The 23,600-nt window shown below is 36.6% G+C and overlaps 1 protein-coding gene across 1 annotated transcript in view; it reads left to right on the forward strand.

Moving 5' to 3' along the window:
- The window catches only part of GPC6 (glypican 6), a 724,435-nt gene that overhangs the window by 386,151 nt on the left and 314,684 nt on the right, over positions 1–23,600 (forward strand). Inside the window, exon 3 of the mRNA XM_088159818.1 lies at positions 6,938–7,329. Coding sequence (XP_088015944.1) covers positions 6,938–7,329 — 392 coding nt within the window. The remainder of the gene's footprint in view (positions 1–6,937; positions 7,330–23,600) is intronic.

Here is a 23,600-nt window from a genome sequence, read left to right on the forward strand (position 1 = left end):
AGCGAGACATAGCGAAAAATGGTACAGTCTCTATATTTTAAAACAATTGTTGCACTGAGTCCCATAGTTTATATATTGTTAATATTTTCATGAAAGCTTTAAATATTTTTCAGAAGAAACTGTGGTGACTCGTGAATGTTTCATGAGGTTTTATGCATTTTTATGAACATATGATGTAAAATTCATCATTCTGAAATTCACAGATATCCATGAAGTGCTCCACGCCTCTCTTTGGTCATGGATATTCATGACAATACTACTTCTGTAAGCATTTAAATGCCCGTTCATAAATATTCTACAATGTAACCTTCTGATGCCATGTAACATTTTGCTTACATTTTATGAGTGCTTCACTTGGGCATTTTCCACTTGATAATGAAAGCAGAACCTTCAGGGACATTATTTGGTGTATATATAAATTATGTGTAAAACTATCTCATTGCATTGTTTTCATTCCTAGCATTTTCTTTCTTTGTTATTGCTCTAAATTCAATGAATTCTTTGAGAGCACCTTGGGAAATTCAGGTTTCATATTTATAGCCAAGGATATATTATCAATATAAAGTACCACGTGCAACAGAATTGAGATTCTAGAGTGCAGTAAAGACTTCAGAAAGTATATGTAATGTCTAATATTCCTTGTGGGAAACTTACATGCTTCAGCGAGTTGCAGGAGTGTCCATATAGAATTGTTAGCAGGATGAAGTCTCCTTTTCATGCATACTCAAGTGTTGGCAAATGACCTTTTGCAATGAAATAACAGTAGATTTAACATTTGAAGGTTGCACCAGCATCCCCTGAAGTTGTTGAAAATCTTCTTATTGATTTCAGCATTGCAGGATAAAGTCTTATAAGCCTTTATCAATGCATGTAATCAGCTTTGAGTAGATGACAGATCCTTTAACTCTGTGTTAATGTTCATTTGTACAATAGATCCTTTGTGGTTTGGCATTTAATAATGCCTTAAATTCTTTGTCAAATTAGGTTCCCATTGTGATAATGCCATTGATGTATAAAAAAACAGCATACCTTTTTTCTTTTTTTCTGCACCAGATCCACCCTGTCCGACCCAGCCCATTATAAATGTGTTTGTCTTTCTTCCCCATCCTCATGTCCCTCATTTTAGCTTAGGACAGTCCTATTGGAATTGTCTCTGTGCTCCACAGTGGGGAGTGGTTAAGGATGATGCCTCAGTGGTTTCCTCTCCCCCTGTATCACATTTTTTCTTGCAATATCCTAACCCATAAGGGGGAAGAAGTCACAGACTCTGGGTAGGAGTCAGGGGGAAGATCACAGTGAATCATCTGCGGTTACCAAGTCTTGCAGTAGTCTGAGAAATGGAGGGATTAAAGAAGGGACTCTCATCTTTACTCACAACCTTTGAGACTGCACTGCTTCTAAAAAAAAATTTTGTAGCATCCAAAGGATTTTTTAGTATCATGATATTTACAGGTCTGGGACAGTCTAGAAAGCTATCTATTAGCAGCTAGATAATTTTACACATACCCAAAGCATAACTGGATTATATAAATTATCTATTCTGAAATTTGCAATTATAGGGCACATTTAATTATCAGACTTTTATTTCTTGGCTTTAAATGCAATGCATATATATTCAAAATGAGTTTTAAAAGGAGAACGGTTTTCAACAAATCTCATCACATTGCAGCTTTTGTTTTTTCTAATGGGAGACTAAATTTGTTTCCCAGTTATAACTGTTGAGTGTTTTTAAAGGTCAAAGCTATAAGGGAATTTTTAAATTAGTTATTCAGGCTGACTAAAAAGTAATGCCAGTTCACTGGTAGCCTTATGTAAGCAATTTGTTTGCTCTTGAATATAAAACAAATGTAATGTCAAAACTAGGGGAGAAAAATCATCTGCTGTAAATATTCTCCTATAGCAAATTTTTTCTCAATTAGGAAATTAAATTGAGTTCTTTTTGCTTTGTAAGGTTAGTTATTGTTTAAAGAAAGTCTCCAGAAACCTAAAGCAGTTGGAAAATGAAAAGGCATAAAACCCACAGAGGTTAATTTCACTTGAAATTCCTTGAGATAAATCACAACTTTCACTAATTGATGCCATTGCAGAATATCTTTAAAGAAAGAAAAAAGAAAAGAAAAAAGCCTTTGCAGCAAAAAAGATGAAGATTTCACAAAAACATTTTTGTTTCCTTAATGACTTCCTGAACAAAGACAGACAGACAGAAATAGAATGCAGGAAAAGGCTGACACTGATATTTGTAATGAATGCAAGTATCTGTACCTAAAGAACCCCCAAAGAATCTTTTTCTCAAAAAGCATAGTCCATTTACATGAATTCTAATATTCTCTTACCATCAGCCTTATTAGGCCTGGGGAGTTCAATAATTTGCTATAAAGTTAGGTACACCAAATCTGCATAGGGTGTAAATACATGCACATCTTCACAGTAAATGATAGATCATGGTAGAATGGTAAAGAATTGCAGAATTTACATATCTAAATTCTTAGAGCTCTTGGGAAAGCAATGCCCCCACAAGAAAGAGAACAAGGCTATGATGGGGAACTGCCAGTAGGGTTTGGGTGTTGTTAGTCAATGATAGTTGAAATCAGGATGTCACCCTGAGCAGTGTTGTGTATAAAGACTGATGTAAAATTAGGCATATATCACTATCCAGAGCTCTGTGCAGCTCAGGTGGGTTTTTTTTCAGCTAATAGTGAGACTGCTTGATTAGTGTATCAGGTGCACCATGGCTTTAGGTCTCAAGTTCTGCTGAAAAGGAAAGCTGTGCAGAATGTATGATAATTAAATGAAGTTATCTTTTTTTTCTTTTTGGTGTTACAGCTCATGAATATATTTTTGGTTTTAGGAATTAGAAAACAAGCTGTTTCTAGCTTTGCATCTTATTCTGCAGTCAGATATTGCTCTTGCTTAAATTACAGAGGAAAAGAAAATGCAAGGGAACTTATCAGGCTAGGAATGATCACAGAATATCCACTCCAACATAATAAAAAATTGTGTCTGTAAAAATTGCCTCTAGGTATTTGTGCATGTATTTTTGTTACAAGCAATTATTACATCAGTCATGCTGCAATATTATCTTGATCCACTGACTTACAGTGACAACTAGTTATCACTTTGAAAATAGACTAGCTCCTATGTTGAATTGCCTTATGACATCAGTTTACCTATGTCAAAATAGAGTGAGGATGGCAACCTGCAGTTGGCAAAGTACCATGAGAGCTAACAGGACATTATTTTTAATCTGCGAGCTGTTCCTACCTTTCAGTAATGGACTAGCAATTCTGCCCTTCCACTTTGTAACTGAGTTGTCTTATCATGACCAAAATATTTTAAAACTACTCAAGCTTCATTTTCAGACTGTTACTATCTACCTTGCATCCTAAGGTTACAAAAAATGTTTTAAAATGAAAGCTAGCTAAAGTGTGATCCATGGACTGGAAACCCACCATTTAAACCTATGTGTGTAATGGCTTGCAATAGCAATTTCCTCTCCATCTTTTCAGTATCCCAGTGTGCCTTAGACCTTATTCTTTTCAACTACCTCCTAGAAGTGAACAGGCTTCCTGAGACCCTCTGGTTAATAAATGAAATCTGTATAAAAATGTGCTGGCAACAAAAGACATACCCAGGACACATACTGTCATATGAATGAATCATCACTTAAAATTAGGAAAAATTATTTCCAGCATTAACGCTGCTCATGACAACCTATTTTGGCAGCAAAAAAAAATCACAAGATATATATTTTAAAACACTGCACGGCTCTGTCTTATATAGATTCTCCTCTCCCACCCTAGTACTTGAATGCCTTCCAGAAGCACATTAAGCAACATGACTAATGTCTGTCTCATCTTCATTCTTTTACTTGAAGCTGAAAAATTACATTATTTTTTCAAAAACTACCTGCAAGTTGATGAAATATCATCATGCAATGAACATAAAATTTTTACATTACTGTGAAGACCATGGCAAAATTCAACCTTTGAAGAAGCACATACTGTTTCTACTGATGTAAGTGAACAAGTGCTCAGTTATGCCAGGATACAGTTTCTACATATAAGCATTGCAAAGCAGACTACCTTCTTGATATATGGGAGATTTTCAGACTAAAACAGCAAGCAATCCTTCACAGCAGCATTCATTTTGCTGGATAGGAGCTGATTGAGAAATTAGCACAACATAGGAGATCTCTTTCTGTCTGGAACTAAAAAGGTATCCAATTTTGTAGTTGCCATTGATTTATTATTCTGATCCTGCATGGGGTTGCTGATGCAGATAGCTCTCTTAACTAACTGTCTTTTGTGTCAAAGTGTACAAAAGACTGACACTCCAACTTTTTAATGGCATAATTTACCTTTAGCTGTTGCTCTTGAAGACTAGAGACCTGTAAGAAAACTAAAAATTGAATAAATGTGCTGCTGTTTACAGAACATTAGCTTTCCCACAGAATTAATATGTATGGTGTCACATTTGGGACTAACATGAAATTTAAGCTTGTGCCATGTTTGTACCACAGTATAAATAAAGTTGTGACCAGCATGGATCACATTGTGCTGGATGCTGCACTAGCAAAGAATAAATATCTACCCCTCCATGAAAAGTTTGGTTGGTTTCCAGTGAGCTGACTGTGACACTGTTAAATAATGCACCCACACAAAGAAAGAATAAACTAACAATCTCAGACAAGAGGAGCTGTCAGCAAACTCAGTTAAGCTTTGCTGTGACTGACTTATGCAGTGGCACGATCCTTTAAGATAAAGAGTAGGATTCCCGGTATAGCTATGGATTGTGAGGAGCCAGCATGTGAGTTGTTTTAGCAGCCTCCCAGCATATATAGGCTTATGGGAAAGAAGACAAGGGGTCTGGATTCACTGCTTTTGTGACTGTCTTTCCCTGTTGTCATTCAATTGCACTGGTGGGAAAACCTGGCTTCAGCCTTAAAACAAATTTTAATTTGAGCCTCAGGTTCCCTGCCATGTTTTTTGCTTTCTGGATTGTGTGACTAGAGAATGAAATGCATTTAGCAATGCAGTCAGTGTACATTATTTCTAGAAGAAGAAATGCTGAATGTACAAAATAGTAATCATGGTGATTTAGATGTCAAAGACACCACTAGATCAGGGCTAGCAGTGAAAAACAGCTTTGTTTCACTTTTCTCTTAAACAGAAGCCTATATGTTGTGGACATCAAACTATTATATTTGGCAACTAAATTTTTATTGTGGGTGCTTATTTTTGCCATTTTTTTCCTCTTTTTTTCTTTTTTTCTTTTAGCAAAAGCATATGTTTTCCAAGTGTAATTTATTCCTTATGAAGAACTGCAGTCTTAATGACAGTTTAGACATTTATATATTTATTAGGCTATATTTTCCCTTTAATGTAGCAAGTATGTGTTCAGTGTTCTGTGTATACATTTTCATAATAACCCCTTTCCAGTTATCTGTGAGATCAAAGGCTGTAGCTCTGCACAACTTCTGCCAAAAATAAGAGATTCTTTTCTTACTGAGTCATTGTAGACTGGCTCACAGTGTTTGGTGGATTCTGCTTTCATCTGATCACAGTTGTGAACCCGCATATTTAGTGTAGATTTCTTTCTTACATAGTCTTTATTTCTGTCCTGTCTTTAGCACTGCAGTGGTTCTACATTGTTATAAGTCACTGTAGCCAGAGCAGGGCCCTGTGTTAAAAGAGTATTCACATCATAGCACTAGCCAAGAGTGTGAGAGGACAGCACATCCCTGCAGTTAGCACACACAGATGTGTCTATGGGCAGTGACCACAAATTAAGAATCTGATATCCCAGACTTGGTGTGTGATAAATCCCGCTTCACTGCAAATCATATAATTGCAGCAAACACACATTTTGTCAAAGGTTTTGCCATCTCTGACTTGCTGTCTGCAATGCCTCATTTCCAAGGCACGGCAGTTACAGGACTCTTTTCCAAAGGTGGTTTAAGAAGGTTGACAGCAAACCCTGAAAAAAAATGGGATCTTCTGGAAACCAGGAGATACTACACCTGCTTCAGTCAGCTGGGTTTAAAGAAATGTTGTACGTGCTCAGTGAATTTTTTGGGAAATCCTAAGTATCATATTGCAATTAAAAAATCTGAACAGAAGACATGATTGCATATTTCTACCTCATCCCATGGGCTCAGTTTGCTGTAAGAATAATTTCCACAAGCAAAAATTTAGAAATATTTTATGGTTTATGGTTCAGTAGATAAAAGGCACCAAAGCTGTTGTCTGAAATCCTTTCAAAAAAACCTTAATGCTTGCATTTCCAAGATAAACAACTAGCACAGACTGGAGTTAGAAGGATGGCTGTGACATGACTGGTGGAGGGTTCTACCACTGCTTTTCAGTAGAGTAAAAAATTATTGAAAATACTAACATATTTTTACTATTACCTAGACATGTGACACTTTTAAGAAGGATCCTTCTCATTTCCACTTAAGTCTCTTTCAAGTTCTCAAGAATAGATGCAAATAAGTATTCAGATTTATTTCCATAGTTAGTTTCTACATTGTAAAGACTTGATCAAAGTCAAGTCTAAATTCTAAGATCATAAATTTTTCAGTTAAATCATCATATTAGTGACTTTACTATTAGCTTAGAAGATTTAGTATAATGGCTGTGGAAGAATAGGGATTGCTATGTTCAAATAGTACATGAGAAAGTGGAACTACCCTCACTGAAGTTCTTTTAAATGGGTTTTTCTGTTCAGTGTTATAGATTCTACATCTTGATAGGGAAATTTATACTCTATTTTTCTTTACTTGTAAATAAAGCTATTTCCTATCCAAATGATGAATTTCACTAGTAAAGTGCTGTGGTAACAACCTATTAAGACAGATTATGATGAGTTAGGAATGCAGTAAGAAGTCCCTTCATACCTTACTAGTATGGCCGTTAACACTTTCTTGTTTTCCCCGCAGAGTTTTTCCGAGAACTTCTGGAGAATGCGGAACGCTCCTTAAATGACATGTTTGTCCGGACGTACGGCATGCTGTACATGCAGAACTCGGAGGTGTTCCAGGACCTCTTCACGGAGCTGAAGCGTTATTACACAGGAGGCAACGTGAACTTGGAGGAAATGCTGAACGACTTCTGGGCCCGGCTGCTGGAGAGGATGTTCCAGCTTATAAACCCCCAGTACCATTTCAGCGAGGACTACCTGGAGTGTGTGAGCAAGTACACGGACCAGCTGAAGCCGTTTGGAGACGTGCCCAGGAAGCTGAAGGTTCAAGTGACTAGAGCGTTCATTGCTGCACGCACCTTTGTTCAGGGGCTGACAGTGGGCAGAGAGGTTGCGAACAGAGTATCCAAGGTAATCTAAAATATTTTAGGTTTTTTTAGCTTGGATTTGTTCTCAACTTGCCAGACAGTTGAAATCTATATGTTTGGGTTTTTTTTTCTTTCAGTATAAGGGAGTGTGTTTGGTTGGTTTTTATGTCTACCAGTATACCCATCCTAAGTTCATAAATAGGGGCAACAGTTGTTTCCAGTTCCTTCTGGGGATATTAAAGTAATACTGACTGGAAAGCATTTCTCTGTGCTTAAGACACAGTGAAATATCAATATACATCAATGTCATAGCATGGTACTGATTGTCATTTGTAATTCAAAACTGGCTACATATATAAAAGATGGGGATTAGATCAGAATTTAAATGTTTCAAGCAAATTTATTCTGCTGTTCATTGGGAAAGTACAGCCCTCACAGCATTCATTCATCATGCAGCTGGGTGATGGATTTTGTTAGAAATGTCTACTCATGTTTCTGATGAGAAAATAGACAAACAGTGACACCTCTGGAGCTTGAGTTTTCCCAGAGGATGGTTTGGCTCACATTTATTTTAGTTTTAATTATTTATCTATGCAAATATTTATGACAATTATAATCCTTGTGGGCTTCACATAATTAAAGAAAAAATACACAGAAAAATAACCCATCTGGGTATCACAAATATGCCTGAATGACTTTCTCTTATCCAGTATTTCAAAATCAGGTATATTTTTCTGAACTGGTGTTCCAGCTAGATATTTGCTCTTTGATCTTGCTATTTCACAGTTCTTGTGAACTTCTTATTTGGGCCTTGAATTCTGAAATACTCTCATGAGATCCACTGTGAAATGGTCAAATTCTGAACAATAAGTTGAGTGATTTGGATGCTTGGCCCCAATACTTTCCCACATTTACAAGCCTAAGCTACATCTCTGCCTCAAGAGGATCATCTCATTTGCTTCATTTAAATCACAGCCAGAAGGGGAGGTAGAGCTAATACATTGTACAGTACACTCAAGCACTCAACAAGATGGGGATTTTAAACTTTTCTTAACCTGTATTATGTGATATTTTGCAATTGCAAGTTGAGAAGCCATCGAGCCAGACATATAGTCAGGAAGAGAGAGCCTGATTTTATGTCTAGGAGATTACATGGTAGAAAAAGGTCATTTTGCACTTAAAATTCAGTGGATGAGGTATATGATCCTTGTTAGTCAGCTAGAACCAAAGTCTCTTCCTCCAAGTGCCTTCCTGAGCTTCAGGGTTGCCTTTCTTTGATTTCTGACACTGTCTTTCTGAATGGTGGCAGGGTATCATCGTGAAACCCTGGGCTGCCTAGTCTAGCTGGGGGCAGATACAGCTTTTTACTCTGCAAATGTGCAGAATACATATATCTGCAGCCCTGGATTTCCTCTGAAGAGTGATGATATCCCCATGGGTCAGGTTTTAAGCAAAAGTACAGAGCTCTGATGCCGCTGTTGCCAGCAGGCATTAGATCTTGGTGGATCAGACTGTAGAGAGTAAGCTATGTAATTCACGTAATAGATGCATAATTTGTGAATCCCTCACAGATTAAGGCCTGAATTGTCTGCTGAGGTGTCACTTTCCCTGTGTATGTACATGACTGTACAGAATGTGCAGGTGCCTCCTCTCTCACGTATCCAGGAAATGTTTTCCTCTCAGCCTCTGGGCTTTGGGAACATAAGCCCTTTCAAGAAAAGGGTTTATAACAAGATCATTAAATGATCCTATGATCCTATAATGAGAACTGCTAGCTCTGCAATCATGCAGTGGGTCTTTTCGTGATGTCACTTGAAGATGATAACAGTAGCTTAATAGCTTCTGTTATTTTTGGGGGGTTTTTTTGCTTCCAATATGAAAGAAACACTAGGAATCACCATTAAAAGGTTTCACTGGGTGGTGCAAGACACAATAGTGTCTTTATAGACACGTAGTGATACTTCATTAAACTACATCTAGAACACCGTGTTCAGTTTTTGGCCCTTCCCTCACAAAAAAGACATTGATAAACTGAAGCAAGTTCAGTGGAGGCTGCCATCATGATCTGGACTGGATTACTTGTCCTGAGAGGAGAGCCTGTGGGAATGGGGCTTCTTTGTTCTGGAGAAGAGGTTACTTCAAGGGCACTTAGCAGTTGCTCCTGGTCCCTCTAGGGAGGTCATTAAAGAAATGCAGCAGAGGTCTTCACAGTGGGGCATGTCATATGATGGGCATGAGTTGAAGCATTTCCTCTTGTCCTATCATAGCAAGCCCTAATAAAATCCCATCCCCATATATCTTATAAATGCCCCTTAACTACTAGAAGGTTGCTAGTAAGACCTTCCTGGAGCTTCTCTTCTCCAGACTGAACAACCCCAAATCACTTATGTCTTCATAGGAGAGGTGCTCCAGCCTTCTGACCATTTTTGTGGCCCTCCTCTGGATGCAGTACAACAGGTCCACATCTTTCCTGTGATGCTGAGAATTCCAGAGCTGGATTTATTAATCCAGGTCAGGTCTTCTGCGAGCAGAGTACAGATGATCTGCTGGTCATATTTCATAAGGATTATTATCCTATGATCCTATTAAAAATTAATAAAATCAACATTTTTGCTTATATGTAGAGTATGCTTTAATGGCATGACTTTCTGTGGTATTAAAATCTCGGTGGCTGTATTCATACCCACATATTGTTTTTGTTTATGCAAAACAATTGCTGGCCTTAGGGACTTTGTGTTACACGCAGCCTGGTGAGGCAGATATGAAGAACCCCAAGTGGCACCATATATTCAAGATTAATAATTGTCCTGTGGAAAGGTTGTGATTACTCTGAGAATGAATTCTACATTGTCATACCATAACTGTGGATTTTTATGCTGGTTTATCTACTGTAGAAAATGACAAATCATTTTCTTTAAACATAATTTTAAAAGACTACAACTATTTCTTAGAGCTAGCACATAACTGCAGCCAAAAGTAAGGCAGGTAAACATCTTTTGTTGTTATTTTGAAAGTCATTCAAATTCAGCACAGGTTTCTTTCTCATTGTACTCTAATATTGAGAGATTCTGTGATAAGGATGCCACATCTGGGTAAGTCAAGAGAAATTAATAAAGACAGAAAATGAAAGGAAGAACTATTGCAATTCTTCTATAAAATCCTTTGTCCATTCTGTACACTGGCTGGGAACAGACAGGAATCTTCTACCTGCAACATCACAAGCTAAAAGTTTTTTTAGCTTTCTATTTGTGGACCCATTATTTCACTGAACTGCCACTAACATATAAAAATGTTGAGCCTACATCTTAAACACCATGAGAAAGAGAGTGACTAATGAGAAAGTTAGCAACAACGTTTCTTTCGGGCGTTTACTCTCTCATCATCTTCTGGACCATTTCTGTAGAGGAGTTGGTGGGTCACACATGTAGGATTTGTTGCCTCTCTAATGTCAGGGACATATCCTTTCTAAAGATTTTTCCTCAGAGAGGTTGTAATGTCTGAAAATAATGTAGTTGGTGTATTCCTTGCAAAGGAGCTACACTTCCTTTTTTTGATGAAGTGTGCACTCAAGCACACTCAAAGTAGGCAACACATATTGCAAACATTTTCCTCTTACAATAGGATTTTGCAGTTTAGCAATTTGCTTGTCAGTGAGATTATAATTTAGTAAATCACACTTAGATAAATGGGGAGGGAGGATGGTTAGAATATCTTATTTTTGTTATTTTTTTCAAATATTGTATTCCAGTTGCAAGCAGACATAGTTGCTTCCATCTGCCTGAAGTTTTATTATGCTGTTTTAGTTGAACAGCATTTTCGTGATCTCTAGGTCTAATTACAGTTTTTAATCTTCAGAGATTTTTAAATCACTTTAGTTCTCATTCTAATGCATTAAATTTGCCAGTGCTATGTTGCTATGCTGCTTAAATCTCCACTCAATGCAGTATATTTCCACTGGCCTGAATGGACCAGCTTGCTAAATTCTATATATATATTCTAGAAAGCTGTATAGGTATATGAGCAAAAAGTAATTATTTCTTAAAGTGAGAAAATTTATTCCTAATTTAAATCAATTTATTCATTAATATAGGAGAAATCCTAAAATATTTCAAGTTGGAAGGGTCCTGTAAAGATCATTGAATTCAACTCCCTGCTGCTTGCAAGACTAACTAAAAATAAACCATATGACTAAAAGCTTTATCCAGACGCTCCTTGAACTCTGACAGGCTTGGTTCCTTCACATCTTTCCTGGGGACACTCTTCCAGTTACCAGCCCCCCTCTCAGTGAAGAACCTTTTCCTGATGTCCAATCTGAACTTGCCCTGATGCAGCTTCAATAGATAATATTCAATATGCAACATCAGAACTGCCATTTGGGGTATGTCAAAGGTCTGTTTAGTTGATTTTACCTCAGTGGCAGTAGTTTAAAGGTCAGTATAGGAGCAGAGCTTCTTAAACTGTAGGAGCAGTGTGCTTTCTTATGCTGTAGGTAGTAGACGTTTATGAACATTTTGAACTACAGTTTCAGAAACAATTAGTTAAATTTTCTACTTTGTTAGATTCTAAAAACCTGTCTTTTCTGTTTTGATACCATTTGGTAAAAAAAAAAAAAATAGTTCTGTCCTTCCCTGTTTCTCTGCAAAAAATATAGCATATTAACATGCTGTTGTTCTTAAATTTACTTGTTATCAACATTTTTCCTAGATAAAATAAATAAATAAGCTAAAGAAAAACAAAAAAACCCAACCAAGCCTTCCTGACAAGCTGTGATTTAGTATCTAATGTTAAGCTGGAGAAGCTGCTGAAAATATTTCTTAAGTTGCTCTTAGCTGTGATTACCAATACTGTGATAGAAAAGACATTTGAATACTTTTCATGTTCATCCTTTACTATGCCTGAGCTCTGGACACTGAGAAAATAATGCTAAGTTATTCTCTCTGACTCTAAACAAAGCATTCTCAGTTATCATAATAATGCCTTTGAACTGTCGCTGAGTGGTGGAGGGTATAAGCAGAAAAACACATGGGGAATTAAAATTTTGAAACAGGAGGGTCCAGGATTTCCAGGAGCATGTGATTCTTGAAATACTTTTCCCAAATATATTAAAAGCTGAATTGCAACAATTATAAAGCTAATTGTAATGGGATTTCTTTCTTTCATTAAATTGGAAGAGTTCTGAACCAAACATGGCATGTGTAAAACAGAACCAGTTCCCAAGGAAAGATTGAGTGAAGCTAAGGGTATTTCAAGATTGCTAAAAATATTGTACTAGTTGGTAAGGGCAATACTCTAGCATGGGTGTTATCCCATCAGGTCAGCACTCCAACCAAAGGAAATATTTCCTGGAAATATTTTCTTTCTATATACTTTCAATGGAAAGTATAATATGGAAAACAGGAGAAAACAAACCAAAACAAAGCAAAAAAATGCACATTTTTTTTCTGTTTCATGAGCCTAACTTCTCAGTTCTGACTTGTGCTGATTCCATGTGTTAACCTGGGTGAATTCACATTGAGAACATGTGAATTTAGTAGGAAAACACAGATGGTGAAGTAGAAGTGGTTGGTCCTGTCCAAAAGCAAAGCCATTACCCTAATGCTGTCCATCCCAGCTCTGACTCCATCCCAGGCAGAAAGCTACACCTTCGTTGCCTCTAGCACTAAACCACCTCAAGTGAGTGCAGAATACTTTTATTTACAGAGATCTAGGGGTTTATTTGTTGTTTACTAGTTTTGTTTTTCTCTAAGTTTAGTCATTTTGTGGGTTGGGGTTTTTTTTGTCTGAATTTGAGCACTTTCTTCCCATTGTATACTGGGATAAGGACAAGAAGAATTGTTCTGAGTTTGACTTTGACTTTCACACTTGAAAACTCATGCTACCAGCAACCAAAGTAGTATAAAATCTACTTTTTTTTTTATACCAGGAGTAAAGTGCAGCTTAGCTCAGGGGCATCATTAAGAGCAGTTAGTGATTTTGTTAGTGGCATAAACATCTAAGATTTGTGGCCCAGCCACTAAGAACTTATTTCATTAATGCATTTAAATATTAATTATCATTTATTACAAAATAAAAGGAGGCTGTTACAATACTTTTCTCATTGTATGGCATAGGCTATATATCTCCTTCTTTTTAAACCAATTAAAACCATTCATCCCCTGAATATTATTAAATTATGTTAATATCAGACTTCTTATTAGGAACCTGGTGATATATGAGCAAAGTGAAATAAATTCAGTAATACAATTATAAGGTTAAATCCAAGATTAGTAGTGAAAAGCAGTCTCTAGTAATTGCCTGTGATTACTTCTACTTGCAGAATGCCAGGCCACTGCTTTTCTGATACGCTGAATCAATATTCTTACAAACTCTGCTTTTCATGGTTTATAAATAAACATTCAACATTTTGTGAGAGGCATAAATAAAGGCCAATATTGAATGACACAGTGATTCAGAATGTAATTATTGCAGGGGGGAGGGAATATGACATGGTGATAAGTCAGGTAATTAAAAGCCAAAACAAATTGTACTTTAAGCCTGGAAAATGTGATTTGCAGGGTATGACAGATAAAGAGCTACGTGTCCTGGATATTTTAACTTCATTGGCTGAAGAGATTTGGCTTGTTAAAGCCACAGAGGGAAAGGAAATCTAAAAAGACTATAGTTTTAAGCAAACTTTAATCCTCAGTTCAAACTGAGGTTTAGGAACAGCCCAGCTGAGCAAGCATAGCTTTTATGATTACATCTCTGTCTGTTGTTTTAAGGTTTTTTTTCAGTCATTAGTTCTTTGAGTTTTCATTGAGTTAACATATATTTACAAGAATTGGATCACACTGTGACATGAATGGGGCCACATTCTTTTTTTCTTCCTCTCCCTTGGTGTTCCTCAGGTGGGGAGTCCAAGGATGATCCAGCAAGGAGCTTTAATGTGTCTGTAGCGCAAAAGCAGGGGTGAATTATATCCACACTTGAGTTCTTTCTGGGAAGTATCCTTTGAATTGAGGTTCTTCAGCTGTGCTGAATATCTTTCCTCTTTTTTTTGAAAGAAAAGGCACATAAACTGATCCAGTTAATTGCACACATTTCATGGAGAAATAAAACAGATGCCTTCCAGATATCCCAGACATACTGCAGGTGCACTGATCTATTTTCCACTTTGTGTGCACTGGAATCATCAGATGTTCCAGAAGAGCAGTTCAGGAGAAAAGGCCTAAAATGAAACAGCAGCTTCAACAAAAGGAAAAAGGCAGTAGGAGGTCTGCAAAAGCTGTGGGCTATGTCCTACCTATGAGAATTGTCAGATATAATCCAGCCTGGCCTCTCCATTTCATAGGTCTTTAAATATAATTCAGCTACCTTGATATTAAACTTAGCAACCCAAGTTTAACTGAGTCATGTTGCTCAGTAAGACACTCTGTATTGCTGAATATCCCTCTAGGTAGGTCTGCTGTTTGGGTTTATTCCTACTGTGTGCCACATCAGATCTCAAAATCCAAAGCAGTCCTGTCTTTTTGTATTTTTTGTATCATTCATAAACAGAGATCTTCTGATTATAGTTCTTTTGCTTAGTTTCTGTTTTGGGTTTTGCTCAATGCCTACTGCATAGCAAATACCCATTAGTTCAGCTTTGCATGAAACTTATAACTATAAATTAAGAACTGTAATGAGAGTATTTGAGTTTAAGAACATTATTAAACACTGTCATGACCCATTAGAAAATTAATTATTTTAATCCAAGTTTTTTGCAGGATTGCTGAAATGCACACTTCACACACAATCCTTAAAAATTCTCACATCAGATGTATTTACCACCTACAAAAGATGTTGATATGGCCTCTGAAGAAAATACATTAAGAAAAATTTTGAACGTTTGCAGAGGCTTTCCTAGAAAAAGGATGCATCCTAATGCATGTCATGATACATGGTCAAGTCATGATAAAAATAATGATGAAGAAGCAACGCTCATCTAGGAGCTTGCTGACCCCACTATATTTAGAAGTTCTGTAATTAATCTTGTAGCAGGTTTTACATTTTTGCTGTTTTAGCACAGGAAAGTGAAAGAAAATTCAGAGGAATCAAATGGAAATAAGGAGATTAAAAAATCTGAAGGTCAAGCAATGCAAGGAGATCCAGATCACCTTACAACCTGCTGACTTTTTAGAATGACTCTTTTTACAGATTGTGTTAATTCTGCTTCAAAGACAGCCTATGGAAACACTGTTTTTCAACTATGATTTGAGAAAAGAAATTAATTTTACTTCTTATGTGAGCCAGAAGCAGAAAACAAATCCTAATAGGTTATTTGACCTTTAGGTTTCTATGGAAAACATTAGCCAAGAAACTATCTGATTTACCTAAAATGCATCAGGAATACAAACTACAATTTAAATTCATATCTGCTTAAGTGTTGCAGTCAACAAAGTCATCAGCAAACTAGTGAAGAAGTCAAATTTTTTTGAGACTTTCAGATAATTAGGTCTGAAATCAACAATGCAGACCTAAGTTCAATTCTTAGTTATTCAGGGGTCAGTTACAATTGGCTTCATTGTCTGCTTGAGTCTTGCTTCTCAAAATATATATCAGACAAAAAAAAAAAAAAAGATGGTGTGAATACAGGAATACAAAATGAAGAACTTAATTGTCAGGAAAATAATTCTGGTCATCTGTGAAATTTTAAACTTATCCACATACTTCGGTATCTATTTCTTATGGGAGATTTTATGGCTCAAGGTTGCTGAGTTTTTTCCATAATATTTTCTGGAAAAGATAAAATGTCACTTTCATTCAGTCCACATGTTTAAGAACATCATTGCTCTTGCTTCCTCTTCTCTTTTCCTCCTTCTCCTGTTGTTTTATTTTTAAGACCTTAAGAAGAATTGAATTCTCGAGTAAAAATTAAAGTTACCAGATCAAACTGGGGGAAAAAAGAGCTTTGAGTAAGATAAGAGGATTTAGCTGACCTCAGATGAATACCTGTCACCTTTAAGTGGCCAAGAGCAGAAATTAAAAAAATAGAGTGAGAATTTTAATGCAAGACATGACTGCTTGTCCTTCACAATGCTTTGGCGTCCTTTGGCTACTGGTGTAAAAGACTTTGCAGTTGCCCAACACCTCAGGGCAGTTTTATCCTGCAAACAAGTTCCTAATTCTTGAAGATGTTTTTTTCTTTTAAAACTGCCAGAGATGTTTTGATATTCTGGACTGTCCTAATCTTATGCAAGTCTGACTTCTGGTCTTTGATTTTAGAAGGTTTGGCAATATTGTATGAATACACCAGTGAAGAAATTGTTGGATTTCTTCAGGAAGCACATACAGACTCTCCACTTAACCCCCACTTATGTGATCTTCACTATCAATCGGCAACAGAATTGTATCTACACTTGCCTATTGTGTTCTTCATCCCACAGTTCTTTCATTCATGTTCATGTGTTGGCATTATCTGTGGATCCAGAAGCGAGTGTGTATAAGGCAATCTCTGGCAAGCTGACAAAGCTGAGCAGGGCTAGTGCACTCTAATTCACATTTCCTGAGTAAGCTCTCTGCATACTGAGTGGTTACTCAGAACCATCAGCAGCTCTCTCCACAGAGAAGACACCAATCAAATTGTCCTATTTCAAATTGAGGTTTTATGCATCTAATTGGTAGATAGAAGCCTTAGCAGCCAATTGCTGATTCAGGAGTATCACCACTCTCTGATGATGTTATGGAACACCAAGTCAGCTGTTATGTACCCTGTTTTTCAGACATGTCCCAAAACAAGTGGATGCATATGGATCTAAGTGCTTGGTCGTCTCTGTCTGGGGAATGCAATAATTGACCTACTTTAGTCTGTGGCATCCAAGCTGCATTAACTCACACCAGCTAAAGCCTAGGAGGCATGGAAACACATATGGAAAAGCTACTCAGCTCAATGGCTGTCTTCTTTTAGGTCTAAGGTCTTCTGTGGGAATTAGGTTGGATTTGGCCATAATGCCTTTTATACCTGCCTATTTCCTAGTCAATCAAAGAACTATTAGAGGCATTTATTTGTCTGATTTCTTCAAGCTAAATCTATATTTTGTTGTTTCTGGATGTACCTGATTATATTAACATTGGAGTGCCATTCAATCCATTGTTTATTTGAAACAACAATTTAATTTTGTGTGCTACTGAGGAAAGGATGTCATGAATTGGTAAAAAAATCAGTTTTCCTCCAAACTGAGTGTTAGTTTTGAATTTTCACTGACATTTTCTTTGACTAAGTGGTGGCTGTTTTAACACTTAGCTTGAAATCCAGCAGAGAGACACCTCACAGCGCATTGCTGCCTTTGGTCCTCGAGACCTTAAGGTAAACTTCAAAGTAAACTGTTACCACATAGGGTATAGGAAGACAAAACCAAAACATGTTCAGAAAGCACCTGGAAGCCTCCCCATCATGAGTAAGGTGTAGTTTTATAGGAAAAATAAGCCACTGTGTATCTTTCATCATCACACAACTGTTTGCAAGTAACAGTGCACATCTGCTTTTCAAGGACATTGTACAGAAACCAAAACACAGGACAAACTGCTGCCAGACACTTTCCCACTGGTCCTCAAAACTGAAGTTCTTTCTCTGAATGTTTCCTGACCATAAGTGCAAGGTACAAGAAATTTCTTGATACAATATTTTTATAGTTACATAATTTTTTATATATCATCAACATCTAAAACTATGATAGAATATGCCAAATGGAAATTAATGCAATTCAATTTTTCACTTAAATTGGGTGAAGAATGTTTGCAGATTTATTTATACCCTGCAGTCTCCAAAGTTAACATAGGAAACTGGCTGCCAGGCTCTACCCCTATGTAAATATTTTTTCTTCCATATAGTTACAGAAATATATTTTAAAATATTTGGAGTATGAAATAATAATTTGTACAATAAATTTTATTCAAAATAAGAAAAGAATGAGAGGAGTAGGGACACAAACAGTGAAATGCCAGTACCAAAATGGCTCAACTATCTTACTGTTATCCTGACCCCAAGATCATATTTTCAGTCTGATTCCCTAAAACTGCTTTTGAGAGATATGTCTTCTACACATAGACTAGTACATACTAGAATGGACATATATTCCTACAGTGCATATTTTTGTATGTAAAAGTCTATTCTCTAGTTAAGATTAAGTGTGTGCCTCCTGCTCTTCCTCCCACTATCACTCCTTTTGACTGAATCAGTAAAAAGTACCTTAACCATTGACTTCAATGTGAACTTGATTAAGGTCTGATTGTTCAGATTTATATAAAATCAGGTTGAAAATAAAGGTTTTAAGGCAAAGGTCTTTACAGGGAGATTGAAGAACTTACTGATGGAAACATTGCTATGGAAACTTGGGTAGAATAATAGATTTTCAGTCAAGAAATGACCATTTAAAGGCATAAGAACAGCACCATATAAACATAGATAAAATGTTTATAAACTATCTGTATGTAGTATAATTTGCATAAAATCATCATGAGTGGAATTTCACACATGCGATATTTTGGTTTAACACACCATAGAAGTTTAATACATTTCTGAAGCTTATATTCTGAAGCTTGCCTGCTACCAGGACCATGCCCCAAACAGGAGAGCACAGTGTTCACAGTTTCTAAGGGCAATTCCTGTGGTTGCCAATGAACTGAATATGGGCTGGCAGTGTGCCCATATTGGGAGTTGGCCAAGAAGGCCAATGGCATCCTGGCTTGTATCAGCAATAGTGTGGCCAGCAGGACCAGGGCAGGGATTGTGCCTCTGTACTTAGCAGTGCTGAGGCCACACCTCAGGTCCTGTGTCCTGTTTGGGTCTCTCATTACAAATAGACACTGAGGTGCTGGAGCATGTCCAGAGAAGGGCAGTGAAGCTGGGGAAGGGTCTGGAGCACAAGTCCTGTGAGGAACAGCTGAGGGAGCTGGGGGTGTTTAGCCTGGAGAAAAGGAGGCTCAGGGGAGACCTGATCCCTCTACAGCCACCTGAAAGCCAGGTGGAGATCAATCTCTTCTTCCAAGTAAGAAGCAATGCGATGAGAGGAAATGCCCTCAAGTTTCACAAGGGAAAGTTTAGATTGAATATTAGGAAAAACTTCTTAATGGAGAGGGTTGAGCATTGAGACAAGATGACTAGGGAAGTGGTTCAGTTACCATGTGTAGATGTGGTACTCAGGCACATGGTTTACTGCTGGATTTGGCAGTGTTAATTTAATGTTTGGAGTAAATTATCATAAAGATCTTCTCCAACCTAAACATTCTATGATTCTATCATTCTATACACACACACACAAACAAACAGAAAAGAAAGAAATTAATAAGCCTTGACAGAAATATTGTATTAATAGTGCTGCTGTTGTGAGGTAGAACTTATGCTCTGGGTTTTGTAAAGCACTAAGTTATTCTTGCTGCTGTCTAAGATATGACATAGAAGAGATTGTCACTTAGCAGAAGAAAGAAACATGTTAACTGAATGTATTGGATTATTTTCTTTTTTTACTATCAAAAGTATTTTCCTGGTGACTGTGTATTGGTCCTTAGTAGGAGTAAGTACCTATCAAGGAAATGTTAGATTTCTACAGAGTGGTTGAGCTTACTGCTTAATCAAGCAATAATCCATTTCAGCACTTCTTTCTCTTGTCTTGTCTTAACATTGCTGCACACACACACACACACATTCCCAGGTGTCATGTTGGCAGCTAAAGTAGTGGGAGAACTTGCTGTTCTTGTACTTGTTGTAGGAGAGGTGAACTGGACAATCTTCCTTTGCACAAACTCATAGCTGTTGAGGTTCACTCACCTGTGCTTATGATCAAATATATTTCAAAATATTAATAGAAAGAGGGGACTAAAGTGCACATCAACCTATGAGCACCCAAACTAACTGCAGATAACGGCATACTAATGTTGCTATTTGAGCTTGTAATGGCTGTGTTATTATCACCTGATAAGTATTTATGTATATATCATGAAATGTTGATATATTTATACATAGACCACAGAAAGCACTACTCAGTCCAGTATTTTTGAAGGCAATCTTAACAGAGAGGAAAAAATACAGCCAACAAGTACCAAAAATTACTCTAGGTTTTCTGTACTATGTAGATTTTGGGTTTTGTAGCTTTGTTTTTGCCTTTTTGGGTCAAAGCTGAAGCACTGTTCAGAGTTGCACTTTCTTGCTCATTTTTATCAGTAACTAAGGACTTGATTATACTTTGCTGTCAAGTTGACATCCTATAAAAACAGTAAGAATAAACAAATGCCTTCTAATGGAACCATTTTTCACTATTTTATTTTCACCTAAATGTATCCGCAGCATGATGCAAAAAGCCTCAGAAGTAAAATGTTTCCTAAATGCTCTAAGATACTCAAATATAATACTGTGTTTAACGTGAAAGTGGCAAATGGACAGGGGTGAAGAATAATGGAAGTTTTGGCAGATGAAAACGCTTATTAATGTGTTTATTAGTAGGAAAAGTTAAGGGCTTATAATTCAGAGAGTATTGTATGAGTTGAGAAGTTGCTAAGAAACATAAAACTTGGTGGGGGAAAAAGTAGAGGAAAGATGTTCTTGGAAGCTAAGATCAAGCATAATATTTAATAGCCAGAAATTCGTATCACCTAGGGTCAGTACTTATCTGAGGTAACTAAGTTAAAAATAGAGTGACCTGATACTGTTTCTATGATCTCTGCAGAAAATTAGGCATCTCCCCGGGAAAATCACGTCTTGTGCTTGTTCCATCATGTTCGAGTGGACATTCTCTCACCAGCAAAGGAGAGGGAACAGAGAGCCACTAGAGGCCATTTAATGCATGGACTGGCCTTTAACTAGTCCAAGGTAAAACTGCCCAATAATGTGGACATCCCATGAATGTAACAAAACTTCCACTAATTGCAAAGATGGGAATTACCTTAGGTGTTTTCCATTTGTCACAGAAGTCCTAAATTCTTTCCTCTCCTTTTTGCACAACTGCAGAAAACACATCTGTGCATTTTACTTGTGTTTTTTTTAAATGGATTTCTAGTGCATGTTTTTTAATTACTTTATTTACTTTATTAGCTTAAGATTTCATTAGAGAAGTCAAGAATAGTGTTCACACATTTCTTAAGAGCCTAGAAGGTTAGTTTCTGCCTGACATATAGGAATATTGGTATATTCTTACCAAAAACCATATTATTAAACTCAAAATTATACTTTCTTTTTTTATAAACCCTATTCATCCAAATATTCAGTATCTCAGGGATCAGAAGTTAACTTTGCAAAATCACCTTAATTTCTTTAATATGTAAAATGTGGTGCTTCATAATTAACTTAGAAAGTGGGACTGCTGTTGAAATTAAATGGAAAATGTCCTCTTTAATCTGTTGTTCCAGGTGTATGTAGATTATTCATTACTGGAATAAAGAGACCTTGTAACTTAAAGAACAGGTGACACTACAAAGAGGAGAGGAAGTATATGGTTTATAGAGTTCAGCTGCTATGCATATTTGTCACAGAATTGCAATTATATTTTCTTAGTAATCATCATAGAAAATAGTTTCTAAACTGGTGATATTTAAACAAAACTACAAATGTAATAAGCAAAAAACTTGCAACTGTTGGTTAGTGCCTTTGGAGATGAGAAATGCCTGATTATAGAATCCTTTTCAGCATTAATATTATTTACTTACTCTTTTCCAAAGATAGGAATCTATATCCTAGGACATGACTAATTTTGTTCTGATTGCTGTCAAAAATATTTCCTGATTTTTTTGGCATGAGGCAAAGGGAGGATTTTTGAGCCATCACATCAATTGAAATGGTGGTCAGAGAGCAATAGCAGCAGGAAAAGTGAAAATCTCACTTCCCCATCTCTTTAATGTGAATGAAGTGGGTCAGAAATAGGCTTTGGCATGTATCAGCCATAAAGCAGCCAAGAACTGCCCTTGTAAATATTCAAATGGCAATGTTTGCTGCTGGTAGGATATTAAAACAGGTGTAATTTGAACTATTTGTAAGAGGATTTTTTTTCTAAATGTAAGATTCTTTAAAGCAAATATACATGCTAAAAAAAAAATTGTGCAGATAAATGAGCTACTTGAATATCAGTACATTTCTGCTTTGGTATTTTGTCTTTTCCAAATACTTAAGTTCTATTTAGCCAGGTAGATTTGCCTTTGAATATTATTCACTTTGAGAAGAGTTGTTGTTTTTCACCCTGGGACTATAACTTGTTTTTGGTGTTTCTTTTACTTGTTTGTTTACTTTGGTTTTGGGTTGGGTTTTTTGTTTATTTGTTACTTAGTTCGTTTGTTTGTTTTTATAAGAGTTGATAGATTGCTGGGTTTTCCTTTTTTACAGAATATGAAATGAACCTGGCAAAGGAGTTACTTCCTCAGTAAATTTGAACAGCCATTTTTGGGATGTGCTTGGTAATTTTAGAGGGTCTCATCTCAAAGCATGTGGTTCAGCTAATGAGAGAATTGACTTTAGATTGTTCCATAAATTGTATTCTGGCTTAGTCAGAAAGGTGCAAACTGATTTTCTGTGATAGAAATCTCTTCTGCCTCAGGAAGCCGTGGAGATGGCAGACTGGAATATCAGCCACCATTTCACTGTGTTCAAAAGGCAGCTGTAGTTGGAGCTAACAGCCTACTCTAGGCTTGGCCACACTGTGAGAGGGAAGAATCTGTTTGATCTGGTAGTCTCATCTCCACACCTTATCAGTCATCCTACTTCATAATGTAATAGACTAAAAAGTACTCAGAAAACTTTTCATCTGTCTGTTAATATTGTAAATGTCCAATAATATAGTTTGAATTGCTTATTCAAGGGACTAAAATTTTACATTGCACCAAAACTTACTTTCTGAGCTAGAGATTAATTACACATATTGAAAGATTTCTTACCTCTTTGTTTCTACGGGGAAAAAATGTATTCCCATTTCTCTTGCACAGGTTTTATATGCTTTATTCTAGTTTTAGTGCATATTTTACATCAAAGGAAAAAAAAAGTATCTCAGTGACCTTACTAAGCTGAGAAACAAAGACTTGTAGTTGAAAGCTGACCTTAACTAGCTTATTTATTTTTGTAAAGATTTATTCAGAATCACATTTCTTCAAACCTGGAGGCCCTAGGGTTGGCCTAGCTAGTCTGCCTCATTAAGCCAAATTGAAAAGCAAAAAGTTACCTTATTCAACAGAATTTCAAATGATCCTTACTTTTGGTGAATCAAGTGCTTTACGTTTGGAGTGCATTTGTCATAGGCTTCTTCAAATAAGCAATGAGAAGGCTTAAGCATCTCCAAAAAGTTGTTCTCATCTCCAATCACAGCAATTAACTTTAGGACC

Source organism: Sturnus vulgaris, chromosome 2 (genome assembly GCF_052056855.1).
Source record: "Sturnus vulgaris isolate bStuVul1 chromosome 2, bStuVul1.hap1, whole genome shotgun sequence".
NCBI classification, from domain to species: Eukaryota; Metazoa; Chordata; class Aves; order Passeriformes; family Sturnidae; genus Sturnus; species Sturnus vulgaris.